The sequence below is a fragment of the Seriola aureovittata genome, chromosome 16, assembly GCF_021018895.1.
Source record: "Seriola aureovittata isolate HTS-2021-v1 ecotype China chromosome 16, ASM2101889v1, whole genome shotgun sequence".
Lineage (NCBI taxonomy): Eukaryota > Metazoa > Chordata > Actinopteri > Carangiformes > Carangidae > Seriola > Seriola aureovittata.
This window is the reverse complement of record NC_079379.1, coordinates 17136464-17158618: the sequence shown is the minus strand read 5'-3', so window position 1 is coordinate 17158618 and position 22155 is coordinate 17136464. Positions and strand designations below refer to the sequence as shown.

At 43.3% G+C, this 22155-nt stretch overlaps 1 protein-coding gene across 4 annotated transcripts; it reads left to right on the top strand.

Annotated features, from left to right (window-relative positions):
• Positions 1–915: 915 nt before the first annotated feature.
• On the top strand, positions 916–22143 carry pals2b (protein associated with LIN7 2, MAGUK p55 family member b). 4 transcript variants are annotated; one of them, XM_056399770.1, is made up of 14 exons: positions 916–1047; positions 7628–7690; positions 10190–10453; positions 14233–14333; positions 14966–15118; positions 16644–16796; positions 17254–17481; positions 18357–18488; positions 18574–18670; positions 18993–19061; positions 19158–19319; positions 19420–19622; positions 19802–19930; positions 20448–22143. In XM_056399770.1, exons 3-14 carry the CDS (start codon positions 10315–10317, stop codon positions 20622–20624), a joined length of 1743 nt encoding a protein of 580 aa, XP_056255745.1. In that variant the 5' UTR covers positions 916–1047; positions 7628–7690; positions 10190–10314; the 3' UTR covers positions 20625–22143. The 4 variants fall into 4 exon arrangements, with proteins under 4 accessions (XP_056255745.1, XP_056255744.1, XP_056255747.1 ...); XM_056399769.1 differs by having other exon boundaries at positions 14233–14351; XM_056399772.1 differs by lacking the exon at positions 10190–10453.
• The last annotated feature ends 12 nt before the right edge of the window (positions 22144–22155 follow it).

The following is a 22155-nucleotide window of genomic DNA, read 5'->3' as shown; positions in this document are numbered from 1 at the left end:
CCGGCTGAAACCAGCTAATGTAGCTCTATGAGACTGGATAATGGGACAAGTGCAGGAGAAGCACATTTAAACTGGGTCTAACAAGCATGGATGGGCCAGTAAAAGCCTATATGGTCAGAAAACATCAGTCAATTTGAAGCTGCCAATTGGGTAGCTAATGGCGCTCTCTTGTGGCCATAAGGATAAGTACCTACTCTGAAAGTAAATGAGGGGAGAAAGGACATTTTCAGGAGCATTATTGCAATTACTCGAGTGGTTAGTCTACCGCAACCTGACATCAAATCAGCCCACAGAGCACAAATCAAGCAGTTAGGAGACACTGCAGACATGTAGTCTCCAGTGGAAACGAGATAGCCCTGCCCCAAAGAAGGAAGAAACGTTCACAGGTTTTACTTCTACTCATGAAGTGGTTGGACATCTTCCATCAGTGTGGAACCAGTTACTACAAAACAGTACCACATGGCCATTGCATTACACTGAACCATGAACTGAAGACTTGAAATAGTCATTCACTGCTTCACCACCCTCTGTCTCACTTTGTCCCAGAGGCAAACTCTCAGATGAGAGTAGATGAAGAATAAATGTGGACACTTCATCGGGTCTGGTGAAGCTTTGTAGGCAGCTGTGGGGCCTCACTCTTTATGCTATAGTTCTCTCTTGGTGTTAGCATAAATGTGGCCTTGTGTAATTGTGTTTGTAGCCTGCTTCTGTGGAAGCCTGATTTAATACCCATACACTACACTGTGTTGGAATTTTGCTAAACTATAGCTGCTAAAATGTAGCCTATTTATGTGAATGAACGAGTGTATGATAGAGGGAAAATACTATATGCACAACACAATATGTATTCACTAGACGAGGGTTGAACATTAGTTTCCATTGGTCTAATCTCTGTGACGTCAGGGGAGGAGGCGGGGCGTGTCGGTTTGATTGGCATCGTGTTCTCTGGTAGTCTGCTGCGGGACCAGGACAGACAGCTGAGGGGGGTCTGAATGTCCAACCGGGACGGTCGGTGGACTACCGCGAACTCACACGCACGATTCACAGGTAAGGCACGGCTCGTGATCTTTTTTGCGATGTGAAGATTTTACGTTCATTCATCCCGTGGCGTTCAAATGGGAGACAAAGACACTTTGCCGTGTTTGAGGTGCAGCAGAGTTTGACAGAAGGGAAGGTTTGCCCCCTATAGAGCCCGCTCCGCTGTGAGAACAGGCGTTATTCAGGCAGAAATCAGTTTGCTTTGGGCGCCTATTGTGGAGTCGGCACGCGTCCTTTCCCCCTTTTTTCCCCCCGCATATCACGAGGAAGGATTCAGCGGATGGGTTGTAGTCGTAAGTGTGCGCACGCCACAATGGCTCGGATGGGTAACAAAAAATGGCCGCACGTGTGGCGAGATCGGTGTGAATGTAGGCTACGGTTGTCTGGTCAGGCAAAACGGCGCAAGCGTTTGGCACGGATCTGGCGCACGGTTCAAGCGCACGGATCTGGCGCACGGATGTTGGCCGTGCGTCGCATCCGTGGCGTAGATCCATGCCTGGGAAGATACGGGAGGAAGAGCTGCCGGTTATAGTGCTGACAGGATGAGGACGCGGCACCGTCCCGTAATGATAGACTGCAACATCTACCACCAGCAAAGGGCGGTGGGCTTGAGATAAGACACAGACAGCGCGCTTCTACTATAACAGCAAGTCATACACAGTGATATCTGTAGCTTACCGGGTGTCATTTTATCATATTTTGTTGTCTTAACTTCCACAACAAATAACAACAAAGCATTGTTTGTATTGAGCTGATGCTGAATGGAAACGGAGAAAGGGACCGGTGGCTTGGCACAGGCTGGCCAGACAGTCCTATTGATTTTTATTTTTTTGTCCCCTGCTGAGATGTATGAGTGCACCGTCTACCAAATAATAATGCGCTAACACGATGTCAGACCCACTTTATGTGAGCACTTAGTCGAAACATAAAACCACCTACATATCATAACAGACTACAGCTCTCAGTGAATCTTGGGACTTCCTTGCTCAGAGGAGCACAGGGTCACTTGGCAAGGTTTATAAGCTGTTTAGCCACCCGCACGTGATGGGGGAAGCCCATGCACATACGCAATATCCTTGGGGATCCTTCCTGGGAGGGGCTATATAGGCCACCAGACCACTGAGAGAGGGGTTGAGTGGATCTTGTTTCATCTAAACTGGAGTTTGTGGGTCTTTTGCTCTTCCCTTCAATCCAATAATAAGGTCTAATCAGATTTATTAAATTGAATAGGAAGAACAAAAGGAGGAAGGGAAGGAGACAGAGACAGTTTAGTGCATTACAGTAAATCTGCCAGGGCAGAGATATCCAGTAAGAGTTTTGAGTCAGGATCCAGGATGACCTTTATTGTTCATGATAATGCACACAGTTAGACTTCTAAGCCCTCATATCCATATTCCTTCCTGTCATTAGGGCGGGGGAAAACAAGAATTTCATAACACACGCTCCTGATGTTGGAACATATGAGAGTTGTCATTGAGTCATTAAGAGACCAAATCCAACATTGAAGCTTCTACTTTTCCATTATTAATAAACAGCTATGGGAGAGATAGTACAGAACAAAAATGAGGGAGGGTAGAGCAGAGACAGAGAAAGGGAGGTACACACACACAGACACACATATATATATACACACACACACACACACACACACACACACACACACACACACACACACACACACACACACACACACACACACACAGACACACACAGACTGGAGTGACTCAAACCTCCCAGCTATAACTACACATCATTATCTACACACCTACAATCGACTCTGGCTGCCCAGCACCAGGCTCCTGCTGTTCACACATAACTGACCCCACACCAGTTATCATAAGCCAACTGCATCTCTGTAAAAAAAATACACAACTAAAGGCCTAATCTTTACACAGAGGAATATTATTTTGAAATGAACAACGTGTCAGACTTGATACCAGGCAAGTGAATGCGAACGTCTTTGGCCGTTTTTGCTGCAGCCTATAGTGCTGATTCACCAGATTTCATCTACACTAAGGCCTTAAAGGGGCACACCACTGCAGATAAACAATAAAATAATCTATGTAGCATAAGACAGTTTAATTTTGTGCAGAAAAACACCTCCCTTTGTCTATCATTGTTATTGATTCAGGGAAGGAAATGTTGAATCTATGATACTAGATGATTCTCATTCAACTAACAAGTGATTGGGAAGATGATACAATAAGTATGTGTGAGATAAACAGCATATTTTCTGCTGAAAACTCAAATGCATTAAGATCATATAAGGTCATTGTGTATGCATACAAGATCAAAGTCCCATTCACTTTTACTGGAGCAGCTCCAGCTAGTAGGATAGACAATATAGCCCCGCTTCCATGATTGGTTTGTAATTCTCACCAATATTAAATAATAAGACAAGACAAACTGAGAAAAAGTCAAACACTCTCAGTGAACTCATTTCAGTCTCATTTCTTTTCCTTATCTCTCCCTCCCTCTCCCCCGCGCACACACCCCAATTTTTTACAATTCATCATCACCCAACATCACTCCTCTCATTTCTTAAACTTTGCAGTCTTGTTAAGTGCTGTTGCATCACTTCTCCCACCCCCATCCCCTCCCTCTCTTTTCCTTATACTAATGATCAGTAACAGGAGGGTGGGAAGGGAGAGGGGGAGAGGGACTGAGAAGGAGCAGGCGCAGCCATGTGGCGGGTTAGATTATGTCATGAGGTGCTCATTATTAAGATCGCTGCATGTGCAGTGCCCAAGGGTTTTGACCAGCTGCGGACAGCAGTGTAACTATATCATCCCGAGCTGCACAGACGCCTCACCAGCTGGAACATCATCCAGGAGGAGAATGAGGTCACTTTTGGTGATGCCGGCAAAGTGCACTGATGCAACAATTGATGTTTGTGCTAAATGATGGTAATTTAGACTGCAGTGTCAGGTGAAGAGTATAGTCGAGCATGAATCAGCAGAAATGTGGGTAAAGCTGCATCCTCAACATTTGTGGTAAATGTGGAGAAACGGAACTGATTTCATCAACTTTCTATTGACATCAGCATCAACAGCTGCAATAATAATAGAGCAATAACTGTTATGATAAATATATGCAGATATTGATCTGCTAAGATGGCCATCTTGGGGGTAGCAGTGTAATCCTCTTATTGAGTGGCTGTGTTAACACATGGAGTGACCTACATAGAGTTTGTCTGGAGGCAGAGGGTGATGGGTGGGAGGCAGGACAGGATGGGGTTGGTGGGGGGGGGGGGGGGGGGGGGGGGGGGGTTATATGAATAGTCGGTCATTACGCATACATGTATGTCCACATGTGTGTGCAAACTGTCTCCTTGAATATCTTGTCCCCTGCTGCAATCACTTCGACACCAGTGTCATACAGAGGGAACGCTGCAGCTCAGTGCTCGGGGGAGTTTACTAATTGCTCTTTGCTACCCCTGGAGTCAGCCAGTGAAGTGACATCTGGACTCGCAGGCAGGACAGAGCTCACTGGCCTCCTTTGTGATTCTCAAGTCATTGAGAGGAAGTGAGAGTGACGGCTGCTCTCAGAGCCCTGAGAGTAAGTGTGTTTCAGGGAGGGAGAATAGAGGTAGAGCAAGCATATAGACATAATTTGAATGCTTCCTCCAGGATGGATGCCTTATGGCCTTGACAGTGTGTGTATTCATGTTTCAGGACCAAAGGGGATGTAGCATTTTACTCCATCTGAGGCTGTAAACTCACAAAATGCGCTCAATGAGACACGGAGTCAAAGGCAGAGTGAGATTTCCTGCTAGCGTGACTACAAGTGGAGGAACTAAAACCACACAACCTGCTGATGTTTGTCTGTGCTTTTAACAGTGTGCATACACACACACACAAGTGTGTTTACATGTGTGGAACAGCGATGATGTTTTGTACAAAAACAAACCCTCTGATTCCCCCCCATAATCCCCCTTCTATGAGCTGTCCATCATCTGAGTGCTTGGCAACCAGGGGCACTCAGAGGGCTTTTGTTGGCTTGTCCTTATCTACAGACCAGCCAATGGCAGCTGGGGTTTGCAAGTGACCGCTTCCTGTGATTTTTTCTCTGTCCCAGGAGGAGGAAACAGGAGCGGACAGTGGTGAAGGTAACAGGACATCAGGGGAATCCTGAGACCAGTGCATGCTCAGTGTTATACTCATTGTGAGATACACTGGCCTGGCTGGTGACACATTTAATTGTGCTGTAACCCATTTCCTAGTCCTTGAGATGACCTGGCTTTTGCATGCAAATAAGTGCATCAACAAACTTCCTACATCTATTCTATGTAAAGCAGATTCTCAGACAGCATTCATGCACAGGCAGATACAAAAATACTTTCTGTTTCGTGCAACTATCACTAGAGGAACTTCAGTTACCTGACAGTTTCTAGAAAGATTGAAACCGATTAGGAAGGTGTTTGCATGCAGACGACCTCTCACGCCACTTTTCTTTCTCTCAACACTCTCTTGTCTCTCCCCTCTCCTCCTCTCATCCCCACAGGGCTTGAGAAGCTTTTCCTACAGCTCTATCTAATCTTTGAGGATTCTTCTCTCTTTCTTCTTCATGACTCCTAATGTGCCTTTTATCTATCCCCTAGTCCCATGGTCTAAGTCTCTTCTCCTGAAATTCTCCCTCTTCTTCTGGACCCTTTTTTATAGATTCCTCTAAAATTGGGTTGTGAACCTTCCCATCTTTTTCTGATCAGTTTTTGCTCCTCCCTCGTCATTCAGCCCTTTGATTGGCCCGGTTCCTGCTCCGTGGTGCGGATGACTTGCTGAAGAATTGCCCTGGTGGCTTTGCCTCCATTAACATTCTTCCAGGGGATATCTTTCACTTCCAATGAGCGTGTCAAGCCTGATCGTAATCTGTGTTGCGTAATGAATCGACCCCTCGCTTTCTCTCTTCCTCTCCCTTCTTCTCATATAATAAAGAACCAATTAGCTTGAGCTTGATGAGTGAAAATACGCTGGTACAGCAAAAAGGGATAATGGCAAAACCAGTGATGAGTAGACTTCCTCTGTCACCTTGTAAATGTTTTAGCACTTGGAAACTGCTCTGACTGTGCATGTTGGTATGACCGAAACTAGAGTGGAGCTTAAAGGTCAAACTTGAAGTGGACAGTGCCATCGCCTCCTGACTGTGTGACAGTGAGAGAGTATACTGACAAAAAGAAATATTCTCAGTTTCAGAACATTTAACAGATGCTTTTACACACCGAGTGAGTAGCTAGAACTTGTGACTTTTATTGGACAATCTGTCCATACGCCACACGATCCTTCCCATGCGGCTCGGGGCGAGAGAAGTAGAGAAATGGAGGGAAAGTGAAAGAGGCTGAACGAAATGAAGCGTGCAAGAGTGATAATCTATTGTTCCGTGGGTGAGTGCAGGCATCAGTTATTTGTAATCACACAATTTCATTGTTTTTTTGCCGGCTTGCATTCTCTAATGGTCCGTTTCACAATGGCTATTCAGAGCAGCACGAATGGTTTTTAGCGCTGCCAGACTTTGCAGTTCTATTAGACAGATAATGTTTTAAACGTCGCACAGTGAGGCTGGGGACGTCGCAGCAGTGTGGGGGTCCTTTCTCTCCACATTTAGAGTCATTTGAGAACAGAAAAGCAGAAAAAGAGAAGCAAGGAAGCAGTCTCTGAAACAGTGGTCTGGTGGCCGACGAAGAAATCCATATCCTTGATTTGAGTTTGACCTTGGAAACTCTTACACTTGCTTGTTCTGCTGCTTTCAGTCATCTTCATCAGCAGACATAGTTTGCTCAGTTGTCACGTATTAACTACCTATTATGATTTGTAAATGTCGGATTAAAGTTTGAGGTTGACAGTTCATTGTTTCTCTGATGAGGACCATGTTATATTATTGAAAGCCCCAGAGTAGGTGGACCCTTAGTAGAGATTTTCAGACCATGGATCCATCAGTTTTTTGTTTGTGGGATCAGCTCAAGAATTTTACAAACTATTATAAAGATATTTTGTGAGACAAAGAACATAGGAATGACTGTTTCTAAATGACCTAAAGCACTGCACTCTGCAATGTCTGCTACATCTGTTCTTGCATATTAGCCCACATCTATAACCGTGCAAATAAATCCTTAATTAAACAATACTGGTTAATAGTATTAAGCTTTAACAGTAGTGGTAAAACTTCTCATGATAAACGAAATGCATGAGTGAATTTGCAAGATATAAGCCTCTCTTAGAATGAATGCATACTGCTTTGTCATTACTTTCAGAGAATAGTGGCCATTTACTACGTTGATGGTGCTGTGCCAGCTGATGATGCAGGCATCCTTGAATAACTAAGGGCAATGAATCGCCCTGGAGGACTCTGTGCATCACTCTGGATGAACAACAGCCTCAGTCTGCAAACAAGGCTCCTATCTTGCAAGACACAGGGATGGCATAGATAGATGGAACAGATGGAAAGGGCAAACGGAGTCTGAATGCTCAAGCAAGTGTGTGAGGAATGATGAAAACGGGTGTGCACGAATGCGAGTAGAGCTGAATATTCATGCCTCATGAGGCTTAGCCTTACAAAGTTTCACACATCTCTCTCCCTCTCTTTCTCTCTCCAGGTCTTCACAGTTGACTGATGAGTAGCCAGTAGGACTGGGGTTGGGCTACACCGACTGGCACAGGTAAACACGATTTCCTCCCCGCCTCTTCCTCAGCACTGACTCACTGAAGACGTTCAGGAAAATGTTTTCTGCATGCTGGCATGATTTTGTCAGTTCAGTGGGAGAAGTGCCAGTCTTTGAAGCAAGGATGTGCCCATCACTCCTCTTAAAAAAACATCACTTTCAAGGCAGGAAGCAGCCGGTTTTCTTATGGCTGTTTTATGCTCATGTAGATTACAAGGTTAATGAGACGTTTTCTGCACATGAAGGGCCACGCTCATATTAATCTGAACCGGTGAATTGAAGTTTCAAGATTTTTATACAAGGGAGATCTGTTTAGATTCATTTATTGCCTATGAATCGTTGTGATTGGCAGGAAGCACATCTGCTACACATTTGTCCTAGGTATCAGTATATTTCTGTCAGGTAAAGTCTGACGTATAATATGTCTCCACATGCTGGTATATATTCAAGTCTGATCACAGGTACAGCTTTCTTACTCATACAGGCTTCTCTTTCCTTTTAAAATACCAAAGTGGTTTGAATCGGTGCTTTTTTACTAACAGAAATCGAATTATTGCTCAATAATAAACCCATTATTTTAATTGCATCGCAATCTTATTATACTCAATAGAGACTTGGAGCTTGGTGATTACTTGTCCTAAAATCTGTGTTGACTTCCCATGATGCTTTGTTAGCCTAAGTACATTGTTTTCTTCTCACACAGCTGCTCTGCCTCAGTCTAACTCTGTGAAATCAGCTCTCGTCTTCTTACTTCAAAAGAGTTGTGAAGGTTTGTGTGTGATCAACAAAATGAACTGCCTTTAGATCTGTGAAGGAATTTACTTTAACAGTGAACTGATTCCCATTGATGGAAAATATCTTCACACTTCAGAGGCAGTGGTTGCTACTCAGTGTGTTGCTAAAGGCCATTTCAACCCATCGACAAACCAGCACTGTTATCCTGCTCGAGATGTTTGGGCGCCGGATGTGATGAGAGAGGGAGAGAGAGAAAGATTCTGTAATCCCGTGCTTTCGTGGCTGGATTAAAATCCCACGTCCCGAGTTGGGGGAGGGGTTGACTTGTCGTGTTGAGGATGGCGTGGAGGGAGTGGCAGGGCGGATTAAAGCCTACAGATCTGCTCCTTGCACAGCTGTGTCGCTGTAGGAGGGGCTTGATGGATGGTGAAGGGGAGGAGCCTTTTTTTTTTTTTTTTTTTAGATTATTCTCAACACCGGGGCAGCTCTTTGGCTCTTCCTCTGATCGTTGATATTACAACAGATGCAAGATGGACAACCAAAAAAAAAATTCTGCTGAACTTTTGCAGTTGGGTTGTGTTATGTCACTAAAATTTGCAATGGCTCAAGGGGTTCTCTACCTGCTTGGTTTTTAGCCAACGCAGTTTAGGGATAGCAATGGTCCCTAAGTTCTCGACTGCCAATGTACAGCCATTTATTGTCCCCAGGGGATGAATCCTAAAGACTGGATATCCCCTGACTTTTCATCCAGTGCTACTAACAGATCAAAATTTTCATTTATCCAGTGAAATATCCCGACATCTACTGGATATTGCCCAAAAGTATTTAGGCTCAGCAGTGGAGAAGCTCAAATTGCAGCCTCAAAAATGTGCATAATCCTGTCAGCGCCTTAAGTCCACTGATTTATTGAGAAGTAAGGTGGTAAGGGTACATTACTTTAACGAGGGATGGAGATGAAAGAAAAAACAGAGAGAGCAAAAAACACACATTAGGCTGACACATGCTGCTTGAAGGAGTTGGATGACCGCTGTGGGAACACGTACAAGCGCATTCTGCTCGCACTGAGAGTTTCTACACACTACTGCAGCGGGGTGTCCAAACCCTGAACAGTGTGAATGAGAGAAAGAAACAGGGAAAGAAACAGGGAAAGAATAAGAATGTAAGGTCAGGCTCCCTTCAGAAACACTTATGTAAGATTACTTACATAATGGCACATTCAACTGGTGTGTATGTGCATGTGTGCCTCCTTCTAGACAAGAGGGGCAACTTGACTTTGGGTGGGGTCAGGGAAACACAAGGAGGGGTGCTCAAGCAAGCCCTCAACAGCAGGAGAGGATTGTGGGATTATGTGTGTGTGTGTGTGTGTGTGTGTGTGTTATCAACAGAGGAGGGGGTTAGGAAGGGAAGGTATTAAAGGCAGAGTGGAGGGAGGGGACCGACAAGCATCGAATGCATGTCCACATCTGTGTGTGCAATCCAGCTCTCTACCTCTCTCTGTCTCTCTTCATGCCTGTTTTCTGAACTCATCTTCACGTCAGCACCTTCTCTTCCTCTTAAATTTTTTTTTCCCCCTCATCTCACCTCCTTCTCTCTGCTCCTTTTTCCCTCCTTGTCTCTTAATATCCCATGATCTTAATCCCACTCTATTGTCGTTCTGTTTGTGCCCCTTTGTTTCTCTCATTCTCCGTCCTCAATCCCCTCTCTCTCTCTCTTTCTTTCTCCTCTATACTCTCTCTTTCTGTGTGTTTTTTGGGAGTTTAGAGGGTCAGCAGTGCCAGACAAGAGGATTGGAGGACAGAAGACATAGTTGCAAAACTACTGGTGGTTTACTAGTGGTTAGCCTTAGCATACTTGTGGCAGCAGGGAGGAAGAAGGAGGGCTTGGCGATGGTCACAGCTATGGAGGATGCCTCTCCCAATGGGGTACGGGAGGAGGAGGAGGAGGAGGAGGTGACGCCCCTGGGACAGCCTGGCGTGGAGGGGCCCCCGGCCATGCGGTCCACCCAGGGAGCAGAGACACCTGGAGGTGAGGAAAGGAGGAGAAGGCGGGGTGTCACATATTCAAATTTAGAAAGATGCTGTAGTCTTTTTGTTTTGAAATTTAAGATATAGGGATTGATGAAAGGGTTTTATGAAACATTTTAAATCAGAAGGAAGTATTGGTAGCTCCTACAGAATGATGCAACTGCCTTATTTTTTAGTTATCTTTAAACGCAGATGATCTGACGGTCCTTTAGAGCAGTGGCTCCAAAACTGTACTGTCTGACCAACCCCACACCCATGTCAGAAGAACTTAAGTGCCCCTTCATCAACACCGCCTGTCATGCTCACATTGTGTTAATCTGAATTCATCTGAATTCATTTTTAAACTGGATGTTGTTTAATAATATTAATATTGTATGTCTTTGAACTGTCAGTATTTAGGCTGATTTAGTCATATTTGTCTTTATAATACTAACATTTAGAAGTCGTAAAAGCTCTCAGTTTATCCATGGACTTTAGATCATTTTTTCAACCATTTATCTGATAGCCTACATTTAGCTATTTTCAACAGTGCAGCCATTTGGATAACTATTTTTCACAGTTTGTCTATTGCTTTAAGTTCATTTCAACTTTTATCCATGAGATAATAGTATTAGTTTTACTATTTTAACCTTTTATCCATTAATTTAGTGTTACTTATCCATTTCAACCAGTCAGCCATTACTTTTAGCGAACTAAAAGTTCAATTGTTTATCCATTAGGTAAAAGTGTTGGCTAACTATTTCAAATGATTAAACATTTCTTTTAGGTAATTATTTCAACCAATCATTTATTAATTTATGAAATATTAATTTAATTTTTCAACTGTTTATCCACTAATTTTAGCTAACAATTTCAACTGTTTATTCATACTTCAAACTAACTATTTCAAAAGATTAACCATTTCTTTTAGCTAACTATGTCAACTGTTTAGTCATTATTTTTAACTAGCTGTTTAGACTTCTCTGGTCCTAGAAAACTAGTTTTCACACATTCTTAATCCCAACAAGTATAGTGTTCAGCTCTTACAGCTAACTCAATATATGGATATGTTTCCTTAAATCAATATGTAATGTATATTTTTTCACAGTAGTGTCAGTCATTCAATGCACCACCTGGCAACTGCAGAACTATACCCCCTCAGGTACAAGTAAGGTTGGGAAATGCTTGCTTTAAAGGAGCTTTTGCTGCAGGGGTTACTTATTTTCCCTGGAGGTGGATCAGTGCTCACCTTACACAATTGAAAAAATACACTGAAATATATTTTGTTTTGGGTGATGTTACTTTTGTGCCAGTCGAGGTGCTCCTCTGATCTCCATCTCACAAATACAAAATAAAAAATACCACACATAATACAGGTTGCCAGGTCATTCTCGTGGGATTTGTCTTGCGTTCCTTGAGAAACAGAGTTAGGAATTTTTAAGCAGGGAGTCTCTGCATTAGCATTCCAACCACACAGTGCTGGTAGGTGTACAGAGGCGGTGGTTTGATGGTGAGAGAGACTGCAGGCGCAGACCAGAGTGCCACAGAGGGAGGAATTAAGAGCAGGTAAGCAGGATGATTCATTAACTAGATGAACAAGCTGAAAACAAAAAACAAAAAAACACTCTACAGTACACCGTCCAGTGCTGTAATCTCTTGGCTTTTACAACTTCTTCAGGCTAGGCTTAGGAAGAGGCTGGTAGGTGGTTGTATCGCCATGCCATATTTCATAGGATTATAAAGACTTTGGGTAGGAGGCTTTAGTTCATCTCCAATCTCTCACTAGATAGGAAAACATCTCGTGGTTGCTTGTGGAGATGAGTAATGTACACACAAGTGCAATTGGGGGGTGGGGGGGGTGGACGGGGCTGGGATGACCAAACATTCCTGTGGTTGAGGACACAATGACACAATGAACTGACCAAGTGGATATAGGTCAACAGAGTGAGAGACAAAACCTTGGATGTACGGTGATCGGATATGGAGTTTACGTTGGTGTATTTTTGAGATTGTGTACGTTCATGACGTCAGTTTAGACGACTCTCTCAGGACAGCTTTGCAGCTTTTAGATTTACTCAGACTCCTACAAGTTATTGTGTTTAAATGCGAATGTTTGAAGAATTGGGAAACACATTATTCTCCAAATTCCTGGGGGCTGTACCATGACTAATCTTAATTAAAGTGTGAGTGACTGCACTGCAATCAGGCTGGTTGGTCGTGTGGTTGTGTGGATGCCTTTACTACTATTACAACTCTGAAAGACTGTGTGTGGTCCCTAGAGAAACTGCATATCCTTATCATACTATCTATTGTATATTTGAGTGGAGGTTTAGATTGTGTTTCTGTGTTCTCAAGAGATAAGTATATTGCTTAATGGATATACAAGTTTAATAGTCTGCAGTGCAGTTTTTAACCTCCTTCTCCTATTTGTCCTTCTTTAAGAGGATCATAAATATTTAAAGTTTGTTTTTTGCAATGGAGCCTGCTGTTTATGCAGTCTGTCTGTGCTCTGTGTTGATCAAGCCACCGTGAGGTCTTCCCGCCACTGTGAGATAAATAGTTGTTTTTTTTACACAATCTCTTCCTTTTTAATCATACAACTATGTGACTTCAATGAGAAATGAATGACAAAAAGAAACGACACTGTCAAACTGTAGTTTAACTGACGTGGCCATTTTTGTGCTAAAAACCAGAAAAGGTCAAATTGAGATTCTATCTAAAATAAAGAAATATATCGATTTTGGAGCAAACCCTCACAAAAGAAGACATGTGAGAAGGCGATGCAGTACGTCCTATACGCTCTGACATTATGAAAAAACACAAATACCGCTATGTGAGATTGCCATGTGAAAAGCTGCTCCTTATGTGTTAAAATGAAACAGCACCTATCATGAATTTATCACGTGTGAAATGGTGTTCCAACTGTGAAACTGATTTTTAAATTTTTTTTGGGCTAAGTTGATTTTTTAACACATATCACCAGAAAACACAACAAACAACAGCAGAATTTCAACAAGTCAAGTCAACAATTTAGTGCATTCCTCCGTCTAAAAAGGAGACTGAAGTATTAGGAGTGAGACTTGACTTGATGACAGGAGTCAGGGTTACAGAGTAATAATGGGCTAAGGGAGCAAAATATAGAGATATCATGAGAGTGAATCAAGTGCATACAAGTGCTGACTGGACATATTTACTGCCCACATAAGTGTATAATGGTACAGAGAAACACACACTCACACATACACACACACACACACAAATTCCCAGGGCTTTAAGTGTCTTAAATGGGCTTACATGGGCTTTGAGACCCTGGCATTAGGGCGTTAGCTGGCTGATACCTACAGTCGTCACCCCTCCCTCTCTGTGTTTGTGAACTCTACAGAGTTCATTTGTCAGGAAACCTTCGTACACCTTTAATCTGGCATACCTGGAGTTTCTTATGCTTTAATATATATTTAATGGTATATATTACGTGTAGGTCTTCGCTCGAACCTTCAAGCTCTGCATAATGGCACATCATATATAAATCATATATTCACATCATTGAAATTGTCACTTAATTTGTAGCATTTGGGCCCATTTTTGCAAAGACTGAGTAACATGAAAGTGAGAGGCTGGTACTCACATTCTTAAGCCAGGGACTGCTTCTCTCCCTCTGGCTGCTGCAGAATCTTGAACACTGTTGTGTGTGTGTTTATGCTTTGTATGACTTTCATGCCCGGCTAACTCTTCTTATCTCTCTCCCTCTTCCTCTGTGTGTGTGTGTGTGTATATCTTTGTCTCTCGATCCCGTCCATCCAGCCATGCAGCAGGTGTTGGATAATGTGGGTGAGCTGCCCACCTCCACGGGCGCCAAAGACATCGACCTGCTTTTCCTGCGCGGCATCATGGAAAGTCCCATTGTACGCTCCCTGGCTAAGGTAGCACACACACATAGCTCGGGGTGAGCAGCAGTGAGCGGACTAAACACTCTAGGCAGCTCTGAGACCTCCGCCCCCTGCTCCCTGCAGTGCTTTGCTTTGCTGTGGCTGAGGTGCTGAAGCACAGTAAGGCTTTGACTAAAAGAGTGCACAGTGCATCTGCAGAGGAATTTAAAAAAGTGCATACAGACTGTTTGTAACAAAATAAAGTAGCTCTACCCTATTGTGCCTTTTTACTGATAGTGCATGTATTGCCTCTGCACACAAACACACACCTTCTCTGCTATTTGAAATCTAGTGTGCAGTGAGTTCAGTTGGAGGACAGCTGTCGTTCCTGCTAGACAGGCTGTTGTCATTTTCCACCATTCAGCTTCTCCCTGCAGGGCTGGAACTTGTACAGATGACGGATGACTAAACATAAACAAAGACTCCTTTGACTTTTAACAGTGTAACATGAGGCAGACAGTGGCTTGCTTACACAGCGAAACAAATACCACTGTATGCAGAATCCAATATAATGTCAGCAATCACTACTACTAGAAAACAAAAAATTAGCTTCATTCACATCAGTAAGAAACCTTCCCTCCCTGAGCTTCTTTGCGCCCCCCCCCCAGGCTCACGAGCAGCTGGAGGAAGTCAAGCTGGAGGCGGTGCAGGACAACAATGTGGAGCTGGTGACAGAGATCCTGGGCGACATCAGCAACCTCAAGGTTAGAGACGACAGCGCGGCCGAACTGTCCAAGATCCTGCAGGAGCCACACTTCCAGGTGAGAGACTCATACGCACATATTCTGCACAACTTATATGCTGCATGTCAAATATTAGTTCCGCTGATAAGGTTAATAAAACATGATTTATGGATGTAATTTTGCTGCTATTGGATTGAATATTAACTCAGTTTGGGAAGTACAGGTGCCCAGTGACACTAAGCCCAGCCTATAGTTGTAATGTTTTGACTGTAGTTACAGTAGCACAGAGCTGATGTTTTGGATCCTGTCCTCGTGCAACAGTAGGACACTAACCTCTATCCCCAGACCGACCAGGGGCTTTACACAGGTTAGACCAATAGGAGTTAGACTTCTGAGCCCAACAAGCCCCTGCACCAATCAGGGCCTTCTGTGCTGTAAGCTGGAGGATAAGACCCTGTTGACCTACTGAGAGAAAGAGAGAGAGAGAGCGAGAGAGAGAGACAGGGAGGGAGGGAAAAAGGCAAGCTGGGGAGAAAAGAGAAGAGAAATGAGGGAAACAGATATTACATCACATACTGAATGTGTGAGTATATGAACTTTTTCTGTCACTTGTCTGTCTGATTGTCAGTAAGGTATTTAAAAGTAATCTCAATAGTAAGTTTAATCAAGAAACAGGCTTGGATGAAAGCTGGTGTAGGGACACTCAGCGAACCAGGAATTAATTGAATGCATTTTGGTCGTAATCCATATTTGGGATTTATGCCATTAGACGATTAGTTTTTTTTTTTTTTTTTTTTTTTTTTTTTGTTGTTAAGCCACAACTTTGAATATGTTTGCGATAGGCACATCTGTGAAGTTTGTTGTTTAAACAGCTCTGTGCTCACAATCCTTTTTTTTTTTTTGGAAATTTAAACCCAAGAGACAAATGATGAACAAACTGTTACAGATGCTGCAACACCGCAAATTAGACAATTACTGTGTGTTGGTAAAGGTTTCTGTTCTACTGTCCGTCCATGAGTTTTTGTTTCCACTCGTACCATCTGTCAATGTATTCTACCTCACACAGCTGTCATCACTTTTTTCTTTTCCTTGAAACATCAAGTCACAGTTTTGTTGGCATTATTAAAGTGAGACTGTTTCACCTGTGGCCCCAGGTGACAATTACTGCATAATGGTTAAAACTAAAATGTAGTGTAACAGCAGCACACATAGTAAGCTGACTTAACAATGTCAGTTACACAGAAATGTACTGGTCATATCAGACCGAGTAAAAGTGTAACAGCAAAACCAGTGAGCGTATTGTGTGAGCAAAGGTGTGTATGGGTTCAACTTTTCACTTGTAATAGGAAGAATGTTCTTTTTTCCTCTTTCAAAACTTACCACTCACTGTCTCTCACTTTATCCTTCTCTCTCTCTCTCACTTTATCCTTCTCTCTCTCTCTCACTTTATCCTTCTCTCTCTCTCTCACTTTATCCTTCTCACTCTCTCTCTCCCTTTATCCTTCTCTCTCTCTCACACTTTATCTTTCTCACTCTCTCTTTCTCACACACTTTATCCTTCTCACTCTCTCTCTCTCTCTCTCTCTCTCTCTCTCTCTGTCAGTCTCTTTTGGAGGCACATGACATGGTGGCCTCAAAGTGCTATGAAGTCCCGCCCCCGGCTGAAACGGCCAATGATGCGGCTGTGAACAGCGCTCTGATGCAGGCCGATGCTGTGCGCATGATTGGCATCCGAAAGAAGGCCGGAGAGCCACTGGTGAGCAGAGGCGTGTGTGCGTGTGTGTGTACTTGTTCTACATAGTGAGGACCAAAAAAAGTATTTTGAGGACATTTTGGGAAAGTGAGGACTTTCGGCCGGTCCTCACTTTGAAATGTCTGGTTTTAGGATTAGGCATTCAGTTGTGATGGTTAGGGTCAGGGTAAGAGGCTACATTGCATTATGTCAATGAGTGTCCTAACAAAGCAAGAAGTACAGGTGTGTGTGTGTGTGTGTGTGTGTGTGTGTGTGTGTGTGTGTGTGTGTGTGTGTGTGTGTGTGTGTGTGTGTGGAAACTGCTGGAAGGGAGTGGTTGGGTACATAACCAAATGAATAACCAAGTGAATCATTAATTGTGAATAGACGCCGGAACAGGGTGCTAGTGTGAAACAGGGTGTGTGTGTAAAACAAGATATCAGAGGATAAACATCATCTTCCTCCCTCTCCTTCCTCTCAGGGCGTGACATTTCGTGTGGAGAAAGACGACCTGGTCATTGCAAGAATCCTGCACGGCGGCATGATTGACAGACAGGGCCTGCTCCACGTGGGAGACATTATAAAGGAAGTGAACGGGAAGGACGTCGGCAACAACCCCACGGAGCTGCAGGAAATGCTGAAAGACTGCAGCGGGGGCATCACGCTGAAAATACTCCCGAGCTACCGAGACGCTCCTGCACCTCCGCAGGTACACTCGCAGACCAATGTCAAATGAGATGATAATATAAACACAAGCACGCACACTTATGTAATGAGTGGCAGATGTTGGGCAGTGGTACAGGGCTGGTGATCTGTCCTACGGCCTTCCCACAATCCCCTGTGCAGGAATGTGAACCCTTGGAGCCCTATTAATAACACTCCACATGCTATCTAGGTCACACTAGCTGTTTCTGTCTCTTGCACACACACACACACACACACACACACACACAAACGTTTCCTGTAATCTCGCGCTCCCTCACATGGAAAGTACAGTAATTTATGATAGTTTTAGTTATTTTCTCTCGTTCGTGCAACACTGATTTTTTGACCTGTTATGCCTCCTGCATCGAAAACTCCTGACGATATTTTGTGTCTTGAACAAACGGACATAACCTTGGAAATGCCTGTTCGGTTTAAATTGAATGAACAGCAGTACAACTGAATGACACATAATGCAAAATCACATCCTGCTCTGTGGCTCAGGGCGCGCTGCTCTGTATACTTTACTGGCTTGTTTTATTGCTTCCTCTGGCTGCTTGTTTAATCTAATACATCGGCCAGAGCACTTACACTCCCTGGCAAAAGTCTCCACTGTTAGCCCAGTGTGAACAGCTGTGTCGGGCGCAGTGTGGGACGTGGGACGTAACGGGCGTGAATGAGCCACTGTTACTGTGTCAGAGTGTGAGACAGCATGCTGTGCTTTTTCTAGTGTGTGTACGTTTGGGTGGTTTGTCCACAACCAGCTTAGCTACATTTTTCTATTTACTGTAAGTGCTGCAAATTTCACTGTGACCACGAAAACACACCCATGTTTGAATTAACTCCTGCAAAGACTCAAACTGTTCATGTGTTCATCCACAGGTGTATGTGAGGCCATACTTCGACTACAACCCAGCCAATGATAACCTGATCCCCTGTCGAGAGGCGGGGATGGCCTTCATGAAAGGAGACATCCTTCAGATTGTCAACAGAGAGGATCCCAACTGGTGGCAGGTGAGCTTTCCTCCACTTATTTCTAATCACAGGTACAAAAAAGATTTCAAGTTTAAACTACAACCTGATCTGTAATCTGTGCCAGGCGTGTCATGTGGTGGGCGGGGCTACAGGACTGATACCCAGTCAGTTCTTGGAGGAGAAGAGGAAAGCTTTCGTCCCTCGAGACTTTGACGGATCAGGTAGGTGGCTGCAAACATTTCTTGGCGGTGTTCTATATAAACACTGTAAATCGTGCTTTGGTTAGAGCTACAACTCAAGTTTCCAGTTTCTCTCTTTAGAAAGGCTGATGTTGAAAAGATGGATTGCCATTAAGTCTGTCAATGGGTTTGCTGCCAGACCTCTGTCACCTAGCTATTGCTTTTACCACTGAAAACTGATTTATGGTGAAAAAGCCTCAGACTTCAACACTCAGAATATGGTCCACGCATGCCCCCTTTTGGCCAAATGCTGTAATTGCTGTAATAATGTACAAGCACACTAATGTTCACTCTTGATTTATAGGGATCCTTTGTGGCACCATAGCTGGCAAAAAGAAGAAGAAGATGATGTACCTGACGGCCAAGAATGCAGGTCGTTAAGCTCTTCCCCCTGGTGACTCCTTGCTGACACCTTCATTATCTTTTTCTTTGAATGGCTAACTGTGTAATTGTGTCTGTGTTCAAACAGAGTTTGACAGACATGAGCTGCAGATCTATGAGGAAGTGGCAAAAGTGCCACCGTTCCAGAGAAAGACACTGGTTCTGATTGGTGCACAGGGTGTGGGTCGACGCAGCCTGAAAAACCGACTAATGGTCCTCCAGCCCACACGTTTCGGCACAACAATCCCATGTACGCCCCGCTTGGTTCCTGCCTGTGCTTCTAAATTCTGTCACACCCTAACACAAAAAATGTTTTACAGTGTCCAATCACACTGAATCTCTTCTGTTAGACACTTCACGGCGACCACGTGACGATGAGCTGGACGGCAACTCCTACCACTTCACCAGTAGGACAGAGATGGAGGTCGACGTGAAGGCCGGCCGCTTCCTGGAGCACGGCGAGTATGATGGCAACCTGTACGGCACCAAGATTGAGTCCATACATGAGGTGGTGGCCACAGGACGCACCTGCATCCTGGATGTCAACCCACAGGTAAGAGGACAGTGTTACAGTTACAGTGTTAAAGTTTATACAAGTTTAGGGTGGATTTAATACATATTTTAGTCAAGTTTTGTCAAGTGTCTTTGGATAATGAGGTCCTCACAGACATACAGAAGTACTATGTTTTTTTAAATTTTGACTGCAACGTTACCTCGTGTCTCTCTCTCCAGGCTCTGAAGGTGCTGAAAACAGCAGAGTTCATGCCCTACGTGGTGTTCATTGCGGCGCCAGATTTTGATACACTCAAGGGCATGCACAAAGCTGTGGTGGACGCAGGCATCACAACTAAGCAGCTCACGGTAGGTGAACACCCACGCACATGTTTGTGTCCACAAACATTTGCATTACCCACACTGGGCCACCTAAAAAAAGAAAACAAGATATATGAGCACCTGATTATACATTCATACATCCTTACCCACAGCCCCCATGCAGCAGCCGTATTGCTACTTTACTTCTAAAGTAGCTATACCACCAGCTATTTACTTTCCCCTTTCAGAGTACAGTGTATATGGAATCCATCATAATTTTTGTATCTAAAATTTAAGTTGCAAATATCTAGTAACTACAACTGTATAACAAATGTAGTGGAGTAAAAGGTAGAATATTCTCCTGTAACAGTGGAGTAAAAGAATAAAGTTTTCATTCTGTAGATGCAAAATGCCTGAAAAATTAATAAAATCACATACTACACCTCATTCATTTAGTCATTTGTCATTTTCCTACCTGCAATCAGGCTTCTTTATACTTTTGTGCATCTCTTGTCAGTAGCTTGTACATGTTTCCACAACTGACCTGTCCCCTGTGTGCTGGCAGGATGTGGACCTGAGGAAGACGGTGGATGAGAGTGCTCGCATCCAGAGGGCTTACAGCCACTACTTCGACCTGACCATCGTCAACGACAACCTGGACAAGGCCTTTGAGACGTTACAGGCCGCTGTGGACAAACTGTGCAGTGAACCCCAGTGGGTCCCAGTGAACTGGGTGTACTGAGGACCAGCAGCCACTCTGGGCGGGTCACACTGACCCACCAGCGTGTGTGTGTGTGTGTGTGTGTTTCTGACAACAAAGGCCAAAGAAGAGGAGAAGAGAGCAAACATGCTTCTGCAAAATAACAAATTAAAAAAAAAAAAAAAAAAAATACTACTCCTATTGCTCTTTCTCCTCTTAGGCCTGCACGCCGTGCAACTTTTTTTCTACTCAAAACTCTAAAAGGGAAAGAGTGTTTATTTATTTTATAACTTTTTATGAAAGATCTTTCTATTCAATGTGGAATTCCAGTGAGAATGAAACGAAAAAAAAAAAATCTGGTCACATACTTGGGCCATATTTTTGCATTAATTTATTGTTGTAGTAGTTACACGTCTTTTTTTGGGTAGTTGTTACTCTTGATTTCAAGTGTTTTTGTCGTATTCCTTCATGGACACCCAGGATTTATGATCCCCATCCAAGCTCCAAAATGAAGACAAGGAGAGGCGAAGTATTAGAAGATCTTTGAGCAGTCATTGTCCAAGAAACCTGTCAGCATCACACATCATTGCCATGTCTGGGCAACCTGTGGAGCCGTTTTATTTTCACCTCCCTACAACTGAATCCTTTAGCGTTCTTATATAGCTGGCCCTGAACTCTTCTCACAGTGTCGTCCACAGGATAAATTGGGTAGAAATAAAGAGGTTGAAAAGCCTGTTTGTGCACAACTCCTCTCTTATATGAAAGAAAAACTACTTTATGATGTACTTCTTCAAAGATCATACACTGTCCGTGTCTGGTAATTTTGTCTAATTTTGTTTTCTTACAGTAGCTTTTCATCAGTGTGGTGATTTATAGTGTAGTGTTTGTCACACATGATCCTTTGCTTTGTTTTTAATGATCCTGTTACACCTGTCTGTCTGTCTGTCTGTCTATCTGATCATCACAGTGTCACTTACCGTCATCTTTACCGTCTATACATAAACCAGTTTGTTCAAATTTTATATATGTGGTTAAACCTGCTCTCTCCTACTGGTCCTTACCTTCAGTGTTGCAGTATGCCAAAGCCTGAATCATACTCCAAATAAAGTTTGACATTTACTGTTGTTAAACCTGATTGGCATTTCAACTACAGGCTGTAACATGAATTTATACTTATTATACAAACATAATGCAACTTTGGATGGTAAATGCATCAAGCAAAGCCAAAGGGTAAAATTCTAGTACCACAGCATGTCTCATAATGCTCTGTAAATCTTTGTTAAGTAAAATATTTTTTAAAAAAGACGTCAAGATCAGGCCATTTCACTACTTTCCATTTCAAATTTGTTCTGAAAAATGACCTTATATGGATATTGGCTGTGATATATGTAACATTTTAAAATCCTAAGGTCAATCTGTGCCACGTTTTAGAAAACAGCTCTACTGCCTGTTGAAGTGTTTCGCATCAACCTCATGTCTATGGATTTGTTTTTACATTTTTATCAGCAAAGTTATGATGAATAAAGTTTATTAAACCTCACAAACTGGTTCTTTTTTTAAATGATGTGTATAT

Excerpts from the sequence above, each read along its gene's own strand:
- pals2b (XM_056399769.1), top strand. The coding sequence starts at position 10,315 with ATGGTCACAGCTATGGAGGATGCCTCTCCCAATGGGGTACGGGAGGAG. Across the intron at positions 15,119-16,643 it reads TGCAGGAGCCACACTTCCAG|TCTCTTTTGGAGGCACATGA; the intron begins GTGAGAGACTCA and ends TCTCTCTGTCAG. Across the intron at positions 18,489-18,573 it reads AGGATCCCAACTGGTGGCAG|GCGTGTCATGTGGTGGGCGG; the intron begins GTGAGCTTTCCT and ends AATCTGTGCCAG.